This window comes from Lissotriton vulgaris, chromosome 10 (genome assembly GCF_964263255.1).
Source record: "Lissotriton vulgaris chromosome 10, aLisVul1.2, whole genome shotgun sequence".
In the NCBI taxonomy this organism is placed as follows: Eukaryota; Metazoa; Chordata; class Amphibia; order Caudata; family Salamandridae; genus Lissotriton; species Lissotriton vulgaris.
Genome location: NC_141698.1, coordinates 67,442,668 through 67,463,589, shown reverse-complemented (window position 1 = coordinate 67,463,589; position 20,922 = coordinate 67,442,668). Strand labels below are relative to the sequence as shown.

Below are 20,922 nucleotides of genomic sequence, written 5' to 3'. Positions count from 1 at the left end.
AGGTGGGCGTCCATGACCGGGCACAGTTCAAAGCTCTGGATACGAGTCTTAAGGCAATGCAAGATTCTCACAGTGCGGTTCATTGGATCAGAAAGGCTTCAGACTTTATGCTCAACCAGTCTTTGGCCTCTCTGCAGAGTGTATAGAGCAGTGATCACATATGTGCCAATTGTATTTACCTTTTTCTGTGAAAGAGGAATGCACAGTTGTTGAAATATTGATAGTGTCAAATTAAAAGAAAAAGATTGAATTATAGATGAGAGAGAGAGAGTGTGTGTGTGTTTGGGCGGGGGGCGTGGTATGGTGAAGAGGGGGTGATGCCATAAAGTACATGCAAATGGAAGACATTGATGAAGAGGAAATAGATGGCTATTAAGATATCGATGGAGGATTTCAGAAAGATGTTGGGGGGGGTGTAAGTGTCTAACAGAGGAAAATGGTGTGGAGAGGAGAACGGAAGAGATTAAGAGACTTTAAAGACCACACTGCCCCTTCCACAGACCCTTGTAATGTTTAACCTAGTCTTGTATATTCAGAATTAAAACATTTTCAATTGTAATTATTTATAAGGGAGTCACTGCAGCTATTCGTTCAGCTGATACTGCTAACAAGCATTAAAAAAGCCAATGAATCTGCCATGTTTAAGTTGTGTGTTTGTTGTGTAATATGTCTGAGTAAAATAACCGAGACCTCGGTGAGAGGTACCCAGATCAGGCCAAGGCGCAGGATGCGTGAAGCACAGTTTTAAGCCGCACCTGACATAGCTCTGGACACCCTTCTTTAGACTGCTTCCACAGAGGCCCTCCTCGTGCTAACCCATGGGTGTTTCTTCTCTCCTCCCCCTGGGATGAGAGGGTCTTTTGGCTCGAGCAGTGCCGGCTGTGGGGGAAGCCGCAGTGTGGAAGCCCCCGCGGGCACACAGGGCCCTCCCCGGAACGCGGGGGGTGTGCTGGGGGCGCTTCGAGGGCTGTTGTTTGATAAAGCCCAGGCACGAAGGTTCCCGGCGGAGCTCGTCGTCTCCGTCCCCGGTTCACGGGGGAGGGAGGCCGCATTCCGCGGCAGGCGGCGCTTCTGTTTACGGAACGAAAACGCGCATCTCATCAGGCAACAGCTGTGTCCGCGCGCGCGCCCTCGTGTCACGGGCTGAGGAATGTGGGGGCCCCTCCCAGGGCCGCGGTGCCAGGCGGCGCGAGAGTCTGCCTGGCGTGCCAATGCCGCCGTGCCAGGCGGTCCACGGGGGTGTGTTTGGTACAGGCCCGGCTCCAGGAATTTTTGTTTGGGTGGGCCAAGGGCGCATTTGGGTGGGCCACTGCGGGCTCAATGTGTCGCTTCTGGAGGTAGCCTACAAATAAAAAAAACTGTACTCCTGCGTGTGATAGAAGGGGATAACAGGAGATTCAGGGCCCTCCATTATTTTCCAAATCTCTTTCTAATCGTTAGCACTCTCAAAAAGTGTTTTGATCCCATGTAAGGTCCTTTTGATGGGCAGAGGAGGTTTCTGAGGTGGGAGTATCAGGCAAGTAACACTACTCAGCCTGCCTCGTTGCCAGCCTTCAGAGAGAATCTCTCTTCATTATTACCTCCATCTGACCCCAGACTCTGCAGTACACTCCCTTCCAGGCCTGATCATCAATTTTCAACAATCTCTCTACCGTGCACCTTAACTCACAGCTAACCTTGGTCCCCAGCCCCATATCAGGCACCACCTGGTTTCATTCTCCATAATCCCAATAAAAAGATTTGTAAAATCACCTTCAAACTGAAAACCCTGAATATAAGAGTAAATATAATTAGCACACACTTTAAACTATGTTACACAGTGGCCCTAATGACCCAACTGCTAATTAAATAAGCAAAAACATTACAGGGTCTATTATTGCGCCGGTGCAAAAGTATTTATTGGTGTCCCACCACTGACCTCTTACTCGATAGACAACTTTACTACCACCCTCCAACAGTGCACTTCATCTCTCCTTAGCCCCTTTCAGTCATGACCTCCTCATCAGACTCCCTCCCTACCTGCCCCCCACCAGTGTCCCTCATCACTCCAAAGCCCCTCCCCTTGACCACCTCCTCAGACTCCCACACAAATACCCTCCACCAGTGCCCCTCATCGCTCCATAACCCCTCCCCCCATTGACCTCCTCCTGAGCCCCTCACTGCCACCCTCCACCAGTGTCCCTCATCGCTCCAAAGCACCTCCCCCATGACCTCATCGAATTCCCTCATTGCCACCCTCCTCCCAGACTCCCCCACTACCACCCTCCACCAGTGCCCCTCATCACTCCGTAGCTCCTCCCCATGACCTCCCCCTCCTCGGATTCCCTCATTGCCATCCTCCAACACTGGCCTTCATCTCTCCGTAGCCTCTTCCCCTCATGACCTCCTCCTCAGACTCCCTCTCTACCACCCTCCACCAGTGCCCCTCAGCGCTCCATAGCCCCTCCCCATTACCTCCTCCTCAGACTCCCTCCCTACCACCCTTCACCAGTGCCCCTCATCACTCCAAAGCTCCTCTGCCTCATGACCTCCTCCTAAGACTCCCTCCCTACCACCCTCCACCAGTGCCCCTCATCTCTCCGTAGCTCCTCCCCATGACCTCCCCCTCCTCGGATTCCCTTATTGCCATCCTCCAACACTGGCCTTCATCTCTCCGTAGCCTCTTCCCCTCATGACCTCCTCCTCAGACTCCCTCCCTACTACCCTCCACCAGTGCTCCTCAGCGCTCCATAACCCCTCTCCATTACCTCCTCCTCAGACTCCCTCCCTACCACCCTTCACCAGTGCCCCTCATCACTCCAAAGCCCCTCTGCCTCATGACCTCCTCCTCCGACTCCCTACCTACCACCTTCCACCAATGCCCATCACTCCAAAGCAATCCCCTCATGACCGCCTTCTCAGACTCCCTCCACCAGTGCCCCTCATGCCCTCCTCCTCAGACTCCCTCCCTACCACCCTCCACCAGTGCCCATCTCTCAAAAGCAACCCCCCCTCATGACCGCCTCCTCAGAGTCCCTCCCTACCACCCTCCACCAGTGCCATCATCACTCCAAGCAACACCCCCTCATGATCTCCTCCTCAGACTCCCTTCCTACCCCTCCACCAGTGCCCCTCATCACTCCAAAGCAACTCCCCCTTATGACCTCCTCCTCAGAATCCCTTCCTACCACCCTCCACCAGTGCCTCTCATCACTCCAAAGCCCCTCCCCCATGACCTCCTCTTCAGACTCCCTCACAAACAACCTCCACCAGTGCCTTCCATCTCTCCGTATCTCCACCCCTCATGATGCCCCCTCGGATTCCCTCATTGCCACCCTCCAACAGAGCCCATCATCACTCCATAGCCCCTCTCTCATATGCATTTTATTTCTTGTATAGCGCTACTCGTAGTGTAGGGTATCACAGTACTGTACATCACACACACATTATGCAGACACAATGATTCATAAAAGTATCCAAATCAGCCTATAGGGAATGTCACATAAGCTAATGAAGATTACCAGGTGTAGGAATCACATCTCATCCATGCTGCTAGGCAATATGTATTAAGAGGGTTGGGTCTGGAGAACCACAAACACAGGATTTAAAGCATACCCCAGTGGTTGGCTGTATTGATTAGAAATTATATATGCCCAAACTCTGTATTGCAACATTAGAATAATGAAATACCGGGAAAATTCGAACTAACTAGCAATACAAAAAAAAAATCTAATTATACCATTCTGGTTTGTATACAGGTCTTTGATCACACTGTCCTATGTATCAAAGGATCTCTGTGACAAAGGCAGTAACCCACTGAGCTATCCACGTTAACTACAGTTCTATTGCATTTAAATACTACAAACCAAAAAAAGAACGCTCTCCAGCAAGATCAACAATCCCCAAAGTTATTTGGACATTTAGTTGTCGTGCATCCTTGCAGAAACACTCATGAATGATACCATCGATTTAAACACACGATGTAAATGAAAATGAAATAAACACGGCGTTCTATGTCTTTCTCACAGATTTAAAAAACACAATAGCCACACATTCTCGGATCGGTTAAACAAACAGCTCAAGGGGTCAGGAAGGTCAGGAAAACGAAACGGCAAAATAAACTCCTCTTTACCAGCAGAAAAGAATTAATTATCCACAAATCCAGTTCCAACGAAAGGCTTTGTCCCCTTCGCAGTGCCCCTAATGTACCTGCACGAGTCGGCGGGGACACAGCCCACCTGCCTAATAGGAGATGCGTGATTGGGGGTGTGAGCCCTGGCCCAATCACGCAACTCCTAAAGAAAGATAACGTTCGAAGAACGTTTTAACTTGCAGTGGCCATATTCTGCTGGCCTTGCTGACGTCACTGCCAGGGCCAAGGGTTATGTTTGGGTGGGCCAGGCCAAAGTTTGGGTGGGCCCGGCCCACCCGGCCCACCCTCTAGAACCGGGCCTGGTTTGGTACCAAGGGTGCGGCAATGGACCCTAGCCGTGCTAAAGCCGGGATGTCCTTGTGGCGGTCCACCTGGACTGTACCAAATCCACGGTACTTTGGGGCGCTTATTCTACCGACGGCATAGTGCAAGGATGTGTTCTAATGCATTAACCAGTGCTTTAAATGTGCCGGTACTGGCTACTGATAAGATAAGAAGAAAATCTTTATTGTATAGTTAATTAAAACGTTACAATATTCCAAAACATAAAATGCATTTCCTTCACGTGCTATAATACATTAGATATAAACTGTTGATACCACATTTTTTTTAAAACGCATTTTTTTTAACCATAACAAACTTGCTGGGTTATGACTGTTATCATACTGTCCTTTCAATAAATTCTCAAAATTGATTACAAAAATTGGATTATTTGACAAATGAGTTATGGATCAGAACCAAGAGTAAATTGCTGAATTTTACCTGTAACCTATATCGACCTTTCAATAGATTCTCAAAATTGGTTACACATTTGATTATTTGACAAATGAATTGTGGATCAACTGAGTCCAAAGCTTTTAGTATTGCTGAGCGGCAGGTGCGAATGGCCCAATGCCCTTTTCATTAAACTTCCTCCTGAGTAAACTCCGGCGATCGCACTCTAACACCGGGCAGGTGACTACTGGGTAAAGGGAGAGTACCTGACTTCTCAGAAACAAGCCTTTACTCTGGTACAGAGTACCTGCACTTATATTTCTCCATTTCAAGCACTGGCATTAACGACATGGTGCGGGGGGGGGGGGGGGGGCATGACATGGGATGGCACTCGACAAATTCAAGCCACAATGTCCGATTCTGCAAGAGCCGGTGCTTACTGCATGGACCATCTTGCGTGTGCTTACAGTGCAAGCTGGTGGCATGAAGCTCTCTGCAGATGCTGCTGTCCTGCACAACGCAGCCTCTGCTGTTTTTCTCGAATACCAATTCAAGTCTGCCGGGGTTTGCTTTCAGATAGAAACTGTCATGCTGATAGTTAATCCTCACACCAATTGAGTAGCACGCAATGAGCTATCGGTGTTGTCCTCTAGAGTCTACATTGAGCTGTTATTGAACCAATCAAGTTGATGTATTCTGTACCTCTTCATCTAATAGCACACCAGTGTTGGGAAGGCCATTAAAGCAAATCAGTGTCGTTGTCATTTTTCATGTTCCCTTTAAAATGAAACAAGGAAAGTACATTGTATTCAGTTTTTTAATGTTATTTGGGAATTATGTACTACAGATTCTTCCCCAAAGGATAACGTTGCTTAAGCCAAGGATTTGATGCAAAGTGTGCAGCTTATAGAAGGGTGGGCAGACCGACGTATACATAAACGTACATGGTTTGCCATCAGAAGAGGTGGCGGCATGGATCAAGGTGTACATGCATCACAGGCCCAGGTGATTTGCAGGTGAGCTGGGGGTATGGTGGAGGGCAGGAGGTAAAAGACCTTGAGAAGGGTTATCATTTCCTAACTGAAGGTCAGGAGTCTGAGGACCAGTCTTGGATATAGGCGAATATAGTTAGATAGGAGATTTGTCTTTATTCATTGTAAACAAAAATGTCTTTAATCAGCGCAAAATCTAGTAGGGGATTACTTTCTACTGCAAGTTGCGTTGCTGTTGCCCTCTGTCCTACCACTGGCAACACTACCAACTCCGCGTAAGCTGTTGTCACTCAACCATCACTAGTGCATGCTGCTCCGCCTGAAACGGGGACAGGGTTTTGGGACTCGGTTGTGAGCTCTTGTGCTTCTGAGGTGTAATGTCCCTCAAGAACACCGAGCTGTGGCCCCTGCTGCTCAGCTCTGGGGCCGGAGAGCGGCCCTGGTGCCCCTCTGATAGAGCGAGAGCTGGAGCTCATGGTGGCCTTGCAGGATGGCAGAGGAGCCCCTTCGGAACTGCTTCTTGGGTCATTGGGTTGGTGATCAGGCAGCAGCATAGAGGAGGGGAGGCAAAGCCTGCATACCTATGTGTATGCTGTAGCGAGCGAACGGAGTCACCATAATATCAATGCAGTGAACCTAGTGGAGGGTTTTTTGCTGTTTGTATGCGTTTATGATTATGCATAAACTAAAAAGGGCATATTGTAAAATTGGCTGAGCAGACTTTAGAACAGACCGCAATTCGCCCACTGAAGCTATTCTATGCCTTGAAGAGTTGCATCTCATTTAAAGGGCCCTGCTGCCCCCCCTCCTGTGTGAGTGGCACAGGATGCGTTGCCAGGGTACAGTTTCTACTGTGTGCACTACAGTCGAGTGGAGCCTTTCACTGGGTTAACATTCTCAAAGTGAGGCCTCTCGAATCCCTGTCCGAAGGAAAGCAGATGTGTAACTTAGCAGGTAAAACTGACACACCTCTAACCCCGCCCCTCCGCTCACTCCTATGTTTGAGTTTTCCCCTGACCGGATTCAGAGGTATATATATGAAAAATGTTATTTCCGTACCCGCTGGCAGATGCCATGTACAGGCACGAGAGAGGTGGGTTTCGAGGGTCAGGTAGGACCATTGACAAATGGATACTGAAATGCCAACAACATGACATCTGGAGCCAGCGAGCAGGCCCCGTCACCCTGCTTTAAAGGGTAATCTTCCAGCTGTGCAGGGATTGCTGCAGTTAGTGGGTCAGCCAGGCTGTGAAAAGCATCTGAACAGATTGCGAAACTTCAGGCGGCTCAGCTGGCAGAGCAGAGCGACTCCACTGCTGCTGCCCGCGAGTCTGGCTCCACACACCAACCCCTCTCGAGGGGCAGAAGAGGGCTTGCAGAGGCTGAGCTCTGGTGTTTTTAAGTTTTAAATTCCAAAATGATAAAACCAGCGTGACGCTGCGTGTGGGAAAGGTCTGATTGCGGATTGGGTCTTGTTGCTGGCCGCAGGGGTCTTCTTGCGCACTGAATGGGGTCTGGTTGCCCGGGTGAGGTAGCGGGCCAATCATGTGGCCACCCACAGAAACATGCCGGCTTGTTATGGGAAGGAGCAGGCTGCTACTGGGTAACTAAGGGTGTAATGAGGCACACCACTTTCCTTACAAATAGTATTATACATTCGAATGGGAGAGTGAACTATTGTTGGGTGTTGGCTAGACGGCGCATGCCCTTTCACTTCAAGACATTTTGTGTACATTCAATGGGCTTACAGCCTGTCCAAAGCTTACTATGGGTTTGCTTCAGTGTCGACTTCATTTCCTTTATTCCTGTTTGTTAAGGCATGTATGCATCATGCCCTCTTCTTGTGTTTGACCCTCCCCTGGAGCATGGACCATGTATGTGTCCATCCATTGTTCCACTTTTTTTTTTAGCTATTTTTGTTGTTGTGTTCAAGTACTCCATGCGAATGCTTGTGTTTTCAGGCAGTCTCTCATATCCCCGTCCATTTTGCTTCATTTCCCTCCCACCCCCATGCCCCTGTCTGTTTCTTCTCCACCTCTACTCATCCATATTTTTTACCCGACCACCCACGTTTGTGTTCACTTTCCCCCCCCCCCCCTGCCGTCTGCTCCCTCCTTTTAGTGTGTTACATAAAAGTAATAATCCTATCCCATGCCAGTTACCATACATCGCAACATCCTTTGTGCATACCTTTGACTTGGCTCCTTTTCATCCACAACAACATTCCTGTCCTGTAACGGAGCATTTTCCTGATTACATCAAATTATCAGTTATTTTTGCAGAAAGTTTGCTCATGCTGCCTTTGTTATAGGTACCTTGTATTTTTTTTGTAAATATCTTTTTATTGCAGCAAATTAGGTGGTACAATCAAAATATTTGCGCCATTCCCTCCATTGACCATGATAGGTATGATTCTCCATTGTATGTGTCACACAGCCATTTAGCTCACACCCCGGAGGTCGAGCGGCGCAACAGCGGAGAAAGACCTGTGTTGGAGAATACAGTATGGTTCAGCGACATCCAGTCATTCGGAAAATGGCAGGGCTGCTTTTCTGTCCTCGCATTTCCCCCCATGTACGTAATGTCTCAATAGACCCAGTAGACCCTCTTCCTTATTTCTGAACAACAACCATAGGTACCTTGTAGTTACTACTCACTACAACTATGTTTAATGCTCCAGCACCTTTAGCAAGTCCCTCCCCCAGTTACTCCCTCTTATTCACCACCACATCCTCCCCCCCCCGCTCCCCCCCACTTTCGTGTTGTTGCTTTCCCCGCTCTTTGTGTCAAAGCACTTTTTTCTGTGACTTTTAGCCATGATGAACAGCAGCCATGCTGCGATATAACAAGGCTAAAAGACGTTGACAAAGCCAATAACTCTGTAATTGCCGAGGCCTATTGGCTTTGCCGATGTTTGTTAAGGTCTGGCTTGACAGCGCACCTGTTGCCAGACAATAATGTGAGCATCACTAGAAAGTACACGTTTTGATTGGGCAGAAGTTGTGTGCTCCTAGAAAAAAAGGCCCTGTCCTTCACCTGCATTGCAATTTGTTTATTCATCCAGCTGCCATAGCTTGATCTTTCAGGGGCACACATGACATTGGACTGCTTTTTAAAGTGTCTTGATAATTTGTTGTTTTTTCTGACAGCAGCACGGATGGGAGGATAGTAGTTGTTAATCTACATGGATTTTTAGGTCTGTCTTGACAGTGCATGTGTCACTTGACCTTTTCACCTACACTAATATTCTACAGTTCTTTTTTTCCACACAAACACACATCTATTCCCATGCTATTTACATATAATGCTTCACATTATCATGCAATTTTCCTTTAAAACCGGAGCTATTGGCGTTGCCCATGCTTATTAAATGATTGTGCGAGCCTAATTCCCAAAAGGTTCTCTCCGTAGAAAAAATAGTTGTTCCAATTTCCTAATAGATGTTTCAATACAAAGAAATGTTAAAAATTATATTGTTCACTAGAAGTCCTTTAAAAATTGTCTCCAAACTCACAAAAAGCTCTCCAGGGTGTCACATGAGATTTCACGGTTGACAACCTCCAGCCGACACTTGAGGATGGAACAACAGCTAAACATTGTATTGTCCTGTAATTCTACTAACCTACTACCTCTGGGAAGGCTTTAAAGAACTTTATGTTGGGTAACGCGCATCTCCATTTCCGAAAGTTAGTGGTTAGTTCAGTTAACATTAATTATTGTTTGTAATTGTGCTGGTTATTGAGTTAGTCTTGTGCTCGGAGGAATTTCCTCTAGTTTCTAGTGGCAGATAAAGTTAATAGGATGGGTGAAATTATTAGTGATTTCATGCAAGTGGAAAAAACATTTTAAAGCAGTAGCTTTATGTATGATTTTCAGCAAAGTAAAAATCAAATGCTCCCTCCCAGCGACACCCCTGTACTCCTGAAGTCGCATAGAATGAGGCTCCCTTGATGCATAACATTGCGTCATGTGCTGGAGTCCTGGTGGTGGAGCGACGATGAGGATGGTGGTGGAGAGACACTCCTGGTTGGAACCGTCATTTACCAGGACCTGAAGGTTCTGACCATGCGCCAGACCAGGCTGATAAATAGTAGTGATGTCGTTTCGACACCTTCATGAAAACCCTGGCGCAGGAAGACGTTGGCAAAGTGGTTGTCCCAGCGTGCTGCAATGGGAGCACTGGAGGAAGCGATTCGGGCTGGGCTTTTACAGCGGGACAGCAATTTAACGCAGAGTGACCATTCTGCTTTGCGCTCTTGATTACAGTGATGTGATAGGCCTGGACCGAGGTGGAGGTCGGATGTGGGGCGTTAATGGGAAACAATTCCAATGTGGGGGTAGCAGGCCTGGGGAGGAAGAATGGGATTTGAGTTGGCTGGTTATAGGACATTGGTCGATTCTGCATCTGTCTTCCTACTCTCTCTTCTCACCTCTAGGCCCTTTTAGGGGGCTGGGGGGGGGGGGTAAGGAATAATAATTTGGGTAATCTCTACAGTTAACTGAACTGACGAGGCCTACCGATGACTTAGATGAGTATCACACTGATATGTGACCAAACAAAATGGTCACATATCATGACCACAGGTTACATGTTATGCAAACCAATTAAACCACGTTTCGTTTAGTCTCAGAAAGCTATTGACCACATAATCAGTTGTTTTCATGCAGCTTCGGAGGCTTCAGTGTTTAAGCTGCTTGGATACAAGGCAAGGAATTGGGGGTTCTAGCACTAAATGAGGCAAAATTGTATTTTTTTTTTAAGCTTCTGCACTTGGTGGCTGTGCGTTCTATTTTCAATGCATAAGAAGCTTATACCGAAGAAAGCGGAGTGAAAAAGCTGCTAGGTCCCTTGTGACCCATCAAAAGGCGGAGTCTAAGCTAGAGAGGCCGCAGGGAATTTTGAGCTACAGAGAGATGGTTGGAAGGGAAGGGAAGAGCAGATGCTGGGACTGTTTTAAACCACCGAGAGTTGGATTGAAATAAAAAACATAAAAAACATTAGCAGAGCAAAAGATGAAATTGCAAGGGCCAATGAAAACTGAAAATAGAATATGCAACTATTTGTTGGGTAGTGAGAAAATGCGGTCTCCCAAAGTAAAGGGAACCAGTGGTGAAGTGGTCTGAACCATTGGCCGATGCTTTGCTGGACTCACGCAAAGTCAAATGACAATTTAGTGGAACCATTGATGAAGACTGCTCTCCATTGTGCTGGTTGGTCCAGTGGAAGGTGTTGTCGAAATGCGTTGGCCACCTGTGATGTGTTCGTTTTCTGTGACATGAAATAAATCACGTCATTCCAAGAAGCACAGTATCCAATTCCTTGTTGCAGTAGGAATTGCTTTTAATCGCAAAAGTGCCACGGTTTCTATAGCTATATATATCTATACATATTTCAATCAGATCTAAAACGGGACAAGCGCATGGAAACTCAAGATCACATGTTTTTGGGAGGCGGTGAGAAATTGAAAATATTGTGTGAGGTGCATGCAGGGGTTCTGGCATTTACCAAGTCAAGGATGGGATGGATTGTGCATGTTTGAAAATGGGTCCGTTTGGATGTCAGAGGGAGGATCTTGAACATTCAGAGTTGACATACCAGGTGTGGTCATAGGGAGGTGGCCGGGAGAGGACGATCAGTCACGTCGAGGGGGCAATAACATATAGCATCCCGGGGAGCAAGTTGTGGGCTCAGTAGAGCTGCACGGTAGGGAATGTGTGACTGCAGGAGGGGCTGTCCACTCCTGTCCACGGGTGCTTTCGCATACAAATCCATGCTCCTCATGTCTACATCTGCTGCTGATTGGATTTCTTTGATGTCACCAAACAACTCCCAAGCCCTCTTAAATAAACTGATCGGTCCTACTGTGGATAGCAGGAGTTCACCTGCTAGAAGAAGTGGCTTGTCACTGGAAAAAGTTTCTACCACTGGAAAGACCTTGGTTATTTGTATCCGTAGAGCTCTTTCCACCAATGAGGGATGTTTTTTGGATGTGGCGGAGCTATTGTCCTGAGGTACAAAGAACTGCTTCCAGCAAGAGAGGTTAGTTCCTCATATGTGAAAAGTGTGTTCCTCAATTGTGAGGAGCTGGTTCCAATGGAGTGTGTGATTTTTAATACTGTACGCAGTTTGTACCACATTGTGAAGAGCGGTTTCTTCTTATAGGGGCTGCTTTCTCCTGTTGGAAGTAGTTGGCACCTCGTTGTGAAGAAATGGTTCTTGCAGTAGAGGTTGGTTTCTGGTAGTGGAAGAAGTTGGTTCCACTTTGTGAAGAGCTGCTTTCTTCAGTGGAGGTTGGTTTCTAGTACTAGAAGCGGTTGTTAATACTTTGTGAAGTGCTGGTTTCTTTTGTGAAGGATTCCAGACCTGGAAGGAGTTGGTACCACACTACAAAGAGTTGGTTCCTCTGATAGAGGGTGGTTTCTCTTGATGGGAGGAGGTGGCGCTATGTCGTGAAGAGCTGATTTGTCCGGTAGAGGCTGGTGTCTCATGCTGGGACGAGTTAGTACCACATTGTGAAGGGCTGCTCCTCAGGTGAAAGTTGGGTTTTCGAGCTGAGAGATAATTTTACCCCTCTCTGAGAATTCTGCAAATAGAAGGCACTGTTTTCTCCTTGAAGAAGGAGCTGCTTGGCTCTTGTTAGGAACTGGTTCTTGTAGTTGACTTTCTCACAGAGTGGATGCTAAAAGCAAGAAGCACGACCCTCGTATATTCTTCAGGAATGTGTCCGCAACAGTTGTGATCCCTAAAAAATTGTGAACTTTGTAAGTGATGAGGTGACCGCAGATTTAGCAACTCTTGTAGAAATGTTCAAAAGCGTATAAATGCATGCATATATTTGTAATTTCAAAATAAAATGTGACCTGGAAGTCCAGCGACTCAAAGGTGTCTTCTTTTCGTCTTAGGAGGTGAATGGACAGATGAAGGACCTCCACCCTCGCCTCTGTGTGCTGAAGAAGGGCCCGAATGGCTATGGATTTAACCTTCACAGCGAGAAGTCCAAGCCTGGCCAGTTCATCCGCTCCGTAGACCCTGGGTCTCCGGCTGCAAGAGCTGGGCTGCAGCAACAAGATAAAATAGTAGAGGTAAGCTTCCCTCCACTGACCAGTGGCATGAGCAAAAAAAAAAATCTTCGGTTACAAATGTTTTGAAGGGGGATAACACATTGTTTGAGTTGGACACTGAATTGGTTGCTCTGTGCTTGATCTTTCTTTCCCGTGCAATTGGTTTTCGTAGATATGAATGTTGGACCACAAACCAGGCTAGAGGCAGGCATGAAAGAGGGATCTTTCACTGCTACTACCTATGTGTTCGGCTCCACCGAGGTGCTTGCAAATAGTCAGACAACCTTGAATGGTAAATACAAACTATTTTTTGCTTTCACGCTCTGCTGCCTGCCAGAGGGCCCCTATACATCCGTTAATGGTTGGTATGTGGTTGCAGTTCAGACTGTTATCAGTTTGTGGTGAGTAAGTACTCAGTTTGCTTTCAACACTTTTAGCAGGAAGTACTCTTTTAGAGGGCTGAGTGACAGCTGGAAGTATATTATTCAGGGCCAGAGGGAGTGCTGGAAGAATGCAAGAATGGAAGAACTAGGATGGAGAAATTTGCTCTGTAATATTAGATCATTTTCTAAGCATTATATGGAGGTTTGGGACCTTATCTCATCTCTACAACCTGACCTATGTTTCTTAACAGACACATGGCTTAAACCCCACTCGGTTCCCGCTATCACTCTAGGGATCCCTGATGGATATAAAATAGTCAGATTAGATTGTCCCATTAAGACAGGAGGTGGCATTGCTATAGTACATAGCAGTGGTATAGTTATTTCCATATTAGACCAATGCTGTACCTCGGATCTAGAACTGTTGATCTTTAAGATCAATATTTCACAAGGGTCAGTTGGAAAGGGGCTCTGGTGCACCGACCTCCCCCGGCCCTTGTGCAAATTGTTCCATTTCTTTAGTGGAGGCACTAGCTCCACATGTTAATGCAGGTAGTGACTTTATACTCCTCGGAGACTTTAATATCCATAGCGAATTGCAGGACTGTGTGGAGGCTCAGTCTTTACTGACAGATCTCTCATTATTGGGTCTAACACAGCATAACATCGGCCCCACCCATCAGGCAGGGCATACTTTGGACCTAATCTTTTCTAACTTCCCCACTATCGAATGTCTTCCTCCCAGTCGGGTTAACTGGGCAGACAATTTTATTTTGGAATTTACTATGCCTAATTCTCGCAAGCCACCCCACCAACCATTGCTGCTACCTATCAGGCGGAGACAATGGCATAAAATGACTCACAAGGCTTTTAAGGAGAGGTTTGTAGAGCCTTACATCGCTCCCACCGAGAATATTGAGGGGGCTTTAACCAAATATGAACTGGCAATCCATACAATAGTAGACACCATTGCTCCTCTGAGACTTTATAAACCACGCCCGCACAAAAGCAGGAAGTATGGTTCTCTGAGCATTTACGGTCTCTTAAACAAGCTTGCAGGAAGCTTGAAAAGGTGTGGAGATCATCTCATCTGGAGGCTGACAGGAACTGCTACTGGATGGCCCTAACTATCTATCATAAAGCTATCAGAGCAGCCCGTAAGAATTACATTGCTACCCAACTTACAGCAGCCGGTAATGCTCCTAAGGTTTTGTATCCGATTCTGCAGACCTTCGTAAAACCAGCAGCCTGCAAGAGTTCTGATCTATCATCACTGCATCTATGTGACAACATTTCCTTCTTCTTTACAAACAAGATAGATAGAATCTATGAGAAAATTACCAACTCTAATCTATCTATAAATCGGCCTGTTGTACTACCCCCGGTCGAGGAGGGATCGAACTCCGGGGTTCTTACTATGTTTCCTGCCATCTCTTTAAAAGTGGTAGAAGACCTGGTGAGTCAAATCAAGAGTGGCTGTCCATCTGACCTTATTCCAGCCAGAATCATGCCGGTGGTTGGCAAGGCGCTCGGTCCTGGGATCCAGTGCCTTGTCAATCTCTCGCTTGCTGAAGGCCATGTCCCACTTGAGTGGAAAAAGGCACTGATAAGACCTATTCGGAAAAACTCCTCTATTCCTTGGACGGATTTGTCCAACCTCAGACCTATATCTCTGCTTCCATATTTGGGAAAATTCACAGAGAAGCATGTGAATAAACATCTTTCGAATTTTATCGAACAATCGGGGAGCCTGGACTATTCTCAGTCCGGCTTCAGGCCGAATTATAGTACTGAGTCAGCATTGCTGTCAGTTACGGACGACCTCCACATGTACCAGGACAAGGGTTATTCGGTGGTTCTGGTACTGTTGGATTTATCGGCTGCGTTCGATACTATATCTCACAACATCTTGCTCGGACGTCTTGCAGAGATTGGCCTTGAGAGTATGGCACTGGCCTGACTGAGGAGTTTCCTATCCGATCGCACTCAATGCGTTAACATGGGTGCGTTCCGTTCAGCGGAGGTAGAGATCACAAAGGGGGTGTCACAGGGCTCCTGTGTGAGCCCTACTCTCTTTAATATCTATGTGGCCTCCCTGGCTAGGATCATGAGAGCTTTTGGTTTCATCCCAGTGTCATACGCGGATGACACACAGCTCCTCTTTCCATTTAAATCTCTTACCTCCGAGGTTAAAACATCCTTCTCCGAAGGCATGAAAGCAGTCGCCCAGTGGATGTCTTTGAACTTCCTACAATGTAATGTGGGTAAGTCTGAGGTCATGCTCTTCGGGGAGGCCAAAATCTTATGGACCCCTGATTGGTGGCCATCAGACCTAGGCCCGGTTCCCGACCCCAAACAGGTGGTGAAGAATTTGGGGGTACGACTGGACCAGGAGTTATCCTTAAAGCAGCATGGAAACAATATAGTGGGATCATGTTTCCATGTCATAGGTCTCCTCCGTAAAGTGTTCCCCATACTCCCCGATTCCACCAGAAAAACCCTGGTGCAGGCCCTGGTGCTTAGTTGTCTCGACTACTGCAACGGGCTGTTGGCATCGGCCAACAACGGAGTATTAACTAAACTTCAAGTGGTGCAAAACACTGCTGCTAGGCTGGTCCTAAATGCCCCTCCCAGATCTCCCTCAAAACCTCTTCTGGATAAGTTACATTGGCTGTCAGTTCGCCAAAGGGTTACATTTAAGACATGTTGCGTAATCCATAAGAGTCTACACGGACGAGGTCCTTCATATCTGGCAGAAAAATTTGTGCCATATAATCCCGCCCGTAGCCTTAGATCTAGCAATCACCTCCTCCTTTGAGTGCCAACTGTAAAAAAGACAAGATAGGGCGGCAAAGCTCTGTCAGTGGTTGGTCCTGTACTATGGAATAAGCTTCCTCTTATGCTTAGGCAGTGTTCGGACCACCTGACTTTCAGGAAAAAGCTGAAAACTTTTCTGTTCCAGAATTAGTCCATCTCTAAATGATTGCTCTCTTCCATCTGCTACTGGTGTTTGTGCGCAGAGATACTCCTTCGGGAGTAGATTCTAGCGCGATATAAACCCACAAATAAATAAATAAATGCTGTGCAGAGCTAGACTTTGGTAGGAAGTACTATATAGGACCAGATATTGTTCACGGTCAGAGTGTTTGCAGGAAGAATACTTTTGGTAGGAAGTACTATATATAGGGCCAGGCTATTATTAGAAGGCATCCTATTTAGGGTCAGGGTTTCACTCGCTAGTGTACTTCCTGCTGTCAGCCTGTAACAGTAAGGGTGCTCCTTGAGTAGTGAGTAAGACAACCTACTTACAAAGGGCATTGGGAGATGGGGCTCTCACTGACAGGCAGATTGTCGAGGCTTAATATCTTTGTGGTCTGTAACAGTAAGGGTGCTCCTTGAGTAGTGAGTAAGACAACCTACTTACAAAGGGCATTGGGAGATGGGGCTCTCACTGACAGGCAGATTGTCGAGGCTTAATATCTTTGTGGTAGGCAGGAAAACTAAAGATGGTGGTACAGACCTGCTTTTATTCTTCCTGCATGTGGAAAACATTGGAAGGTTGAGAAGGTAAACCTTTAAGTGGGGCTGATATTACAGCACCATGCAGGTATTTAACTCAATGTGGGAAGGTGGAGGCGAGCAGGGATGTTAATGAGAGCAGGAGAGGGAGGGAGAACGTGCCAAGAAGAGAGCCCCGCACTCTTCAGTAGGCCAATGAGAGACTGCAGTCGGTGGTGCTACAAAGAGGGTCTTAAGAATCTGTCCCTTCCATACATTTGTACCTATGTATATTTATATCTGAGACTGGTGCTGAGGCTTCAGAAGCGCTGCAGAAATAGAAACGCAGTGGCAAACTCCCAAAGGCAACTAGGGCATCAGCACGCACTACTGATTAAACTGTGTGCATTTAATTTGAATATTTAATACAATTTACCTTCAATTCAATTTAATATACCATCAATCATAAGATATGTAGCATCAAAACAAACAATATTCTACAGAATTATCAGTTCAAAAGAAAAACTTCTTTATGCAATACATTGCAGAACCCAATGCATTTCGGGACACTTGGTCCCTTCATCAGGGGTGTTCTGTGAAAACAATGAAAAAAAGAAAACATTTCAAATGATGCGCGTTGGGATCAACAATATAGTTTATGTAAATCACACATTCTTGTTCTTCAGGAGCGTGTCATACACCCATCACCAAAGTGCAAGAAAAGAGTGTGTGGTTATAAAGGGCTTCCACTTACTCTGTAGCCGCGAGTCAAAGCTGTTAGGGGGGTGGGGGAGGAGGGGGGGAGACAAAGAGACGAGATATTGCGAGTGCTACTGGATAATGCATAGAGGTCTTAGACAAAAAAGGCAAGTCTATTATTGCACTAATAATGTGCGCTCCTCACCCACATTGATCATTAAACTCTTGAAAACAACATGCTGTGTTGAGGAATGCTTGTAAAAGTTAGGGCGAGGAAGGCAACACGGCCTAGGATAGTATGCAATCAAATCAAAATCTGATTTATAGAGCGTGGCTAATCACCCGTAAGGGTATCCAGGCACTGAGAGCAGTGCTGCTTGTGATCAAGCTACCCGGAATTTTAAAGTTATCCTTCCAGTGGTTCTTCTGTTCTTCTGCCGTCCTCCTTTAATATGTCCATCTCGTCTTCTCTCCCTTGTTTCCTTTGCTTGTCAGTCACCTTTCCTCCTCATGTCTGTATTTTTCCTCACTTCTATACTCTGCTTGTTGTAATAGTAATAAGTACTACAACAAACAGATTGATTATTTAAATTTCCCCTTTTCTTTAAATTAATTAAACTTTTCAGTTGATATCATTTTAGCAATTGGCTGAGGTTTCTATGACCTATCACCCTTTTCCTGGTTCGGAGCCAGCCTAGAGATGTTTTTATGTTTAAGACAGTCATATTTTCAGGAGTGTGGTTGTTGTTAAAAATGCTATAAAGCTCTTGCTAGTACTACTGCTGTGTTTCATTAATTTTGTACATATAGATTTGCAAAATGTACTCAGCAGTTCGGTATTTCAAAGTGCTGAACATGTTCGTAAAGGGAGAGTCATGCCACACAAATCTATCCAACCTTTCTGTTTGTGGACTTGGGACATGGGTAAAGCCAGAGTAATTGTATCGGGTAGTTTTCCCTGGAAAATAGCTAATAGGCACCTTGCATGTCAGCATACATGTTTCTAATGAAATGTTTGTTCAGTGCTTAATTTGAGCCGGTGGTTTCCGGTGCTCGGCTCCTGCACTTAATTCCCAACACCAGCACTAATGATAGTCCACCACATGGTGGTGCTGTCTGTCTAATTTTGAGAAAAGCACACATACAATTTTTAATAATTCAAGATACATTAAAAAGGAATAATGCCTGTTGCCCAGGCCATTCTTCTAGTTCTGGGAGACCTGAAATAGTCTGAATAGTCACACGTGTAGGAGTGCGATGGTCAGTACTTGTGTAGTTACTGTCATTAGCTGCGCTGACCGGGTAATGGGTGGTGCAAGCTGCAGTGGCCTCTTGACGAGGGTTCTGGCCCTTAGACGCAGTACTTAATTTGTAACAAAATACAAATAAAAAAAGTGTAACCGAACACATTTTAAGAGTATGGACATTGTGTTCGGTGGGTCCACTAAGGTGCAAGAAAATAAAGGATACCAAAAGGAATATAATAGAACCTATGGCTTCCATTCCCCCCTGCTTCCATTGTGCACATCATTAACCTATCAAGTCTGATTTTGAAGCCCTGAAAAGCTATTCAGCTGGTCTGAAGAAGCAAAAGTAGCTGCCAAGAGTCGCAGCATTACCATTCTGTATCATCTACATGGTGACAGGAAATATTGCATGGCATAGGAGCATCATCAGTTGGCTGCTAGATGAGCAATTTATCTTCTGTGTTGGTTGTGGTTGGGATGCAGTGTATACGTGCCATATAGTCCTAAATGCATCAGTACTTTGTCCGTTATGTTCTGCTTGAACTTCTTGTGCCACTTCTTGGTGTGTGGTCCAGAAGAAAGTCTCCCTTGATACCCTGAAATCAGTTTCTTCAGTTTAAGTTGAGATTTGGACCAGCAGGAATTTAGATTCCTTCTTCATGTATATTCATGTACCATGGTTATAGAGGCTCATGTGCCTTCTGGGATACCCTTGCAAAGGGTGCCCTGGCATATAGGAGATCCATTTGTGTACAGTCTTGTGCCCTCGGGATAACCCAGAGGCTCATGTGCCTTCTGGGATACCCTTGCAAAGGGTGCCCTGGCATATAGGAGATCCATTTGTGTACAGTCTTGTGCCCTCGGGATAACCCTGCAAGAGGCATCAGGATCTGCAGGGGACTGTGAATTTGTTCAGTCTTACACCCTCGGGGGTAGCCCTGCAGGAGAGGCACCTTGATCTGTAAGTGATGGTGAAGATTTACAGTCTTGTGTCCTCGGGGATAACCCGGCAAGAGAGGGAACCAGACCTACAAGAGTCTGTGAGGTCTGTAAATGATCTTGTGCCTTCCGTGATAATCCAGAAAAGGAAGCACCCTAATCTGCAAAAGACACTATTTTTACTGGAAGACATCGCCATTGAATGGCATTTAGGTTCTCTCTCAAGCAGTCATACATGGTAGGCTTCAACACCACCATGATGCTTGTGCTTGCTGTTTGTGGTACTCCGCTGCAAGAACAGACTGTTTCCAAGGCTCCAAAAGATATGTTTTCTTGCCCTCTCCTTAATCTCTCGGAAACAAAGGGGGCCGTAGGTACCTAGAGAAGAAGTTGTACACTCGGTCATTCAAGAGGTGTATGATGCGGTCTTCGCTACCCCTTGCATTAGATGCATGTGCATCCATGGCGGTCTGATTATCACAGACTTGCATTCTTTTGTGGTAAGGTTGTGAAAAGAGCAAACCAATGTTGGGGCGCTTAAAAAGGGTTATATATAGCAGAAATGGGTGACTGCTTTTACTGTAGACGTTACTGGAATTAAAAAAAAAATATTTCTCTTTATTGGATTTTCATATATTTTCAACTCCCACCTTCTGGTATGAGAGATGGTTATTTCCATGCTCAAATACCGAAAATGTTCTCTTTCAACCTGCAACTGCCGGATAGTCGGTATTGTGGGAATATCCCTGCCAATAGGGAAAATGTTTAATTTCTGACAGTTTACCCGCAGACCCAAGTCCTCAACCTCTGCTGCGAGACATCTGCCTCCTGTATATAGAGCAGCAGATCATCTGCAGATAGCAATATCCTATTATGTCCCGGGCGCCGTTGCATCCCCCTGAGCTGAGCATCCTCAGGACCCACTCTGCCAAATGTTGTATTGTAATTACAAATAGTGAGGGTGAGCGGGGCATCCTGGCCTTGTGCTTCTCTCTATGCAGCTGTGTGTAAAGAGTAGCAACATAATGCTGAATGCTGGGGCGAAAATTCATTGTAGATCACACCTAGTACATAAAGGGCAAGTGGACCTTGTCAACTTATTTTTCTAAGTCCAGGCAAAGCAGTGTCACCGGACTGTGTAGCTCAGGGGTCTCCAAGCCGGAGACCCCTGGTGTAGCTCCTGCACCCTGGCTACTGTGTGGCATAAATACATTCTGGTCCTCATGGATCAGAGACTGTATTACTTCATGCGGTCT

General features: G+C 46.2%; 1 protein-coding gene across 3 annotated transcripts in view; it reads left to right on the top strand.

Moving 5' to 3' along the window:
* Nucleotides 1–20,922, top strand: part of NHERF2 (NHERF family PDZ scaffold protein 2) — a 319,028-nt gene that overhangs the window by 176,894 nt on the left and 121,212 nt on the right. For all 3 annotated transcript variants that reach the window (XM_086940501.1, XM_086940500.1, XM_086940499.1), the window contains exon 3: nucleotides 12,742–12,921. In XM_086940501.1, coding sequence (XP_086796627.1) covers nucleotides 12,742–12,921 — 180 coding nt within the window. The remainder of the gene's footprint in view (nucleotides 1–12,741; nucleotides 12,922–20,922) is intronic.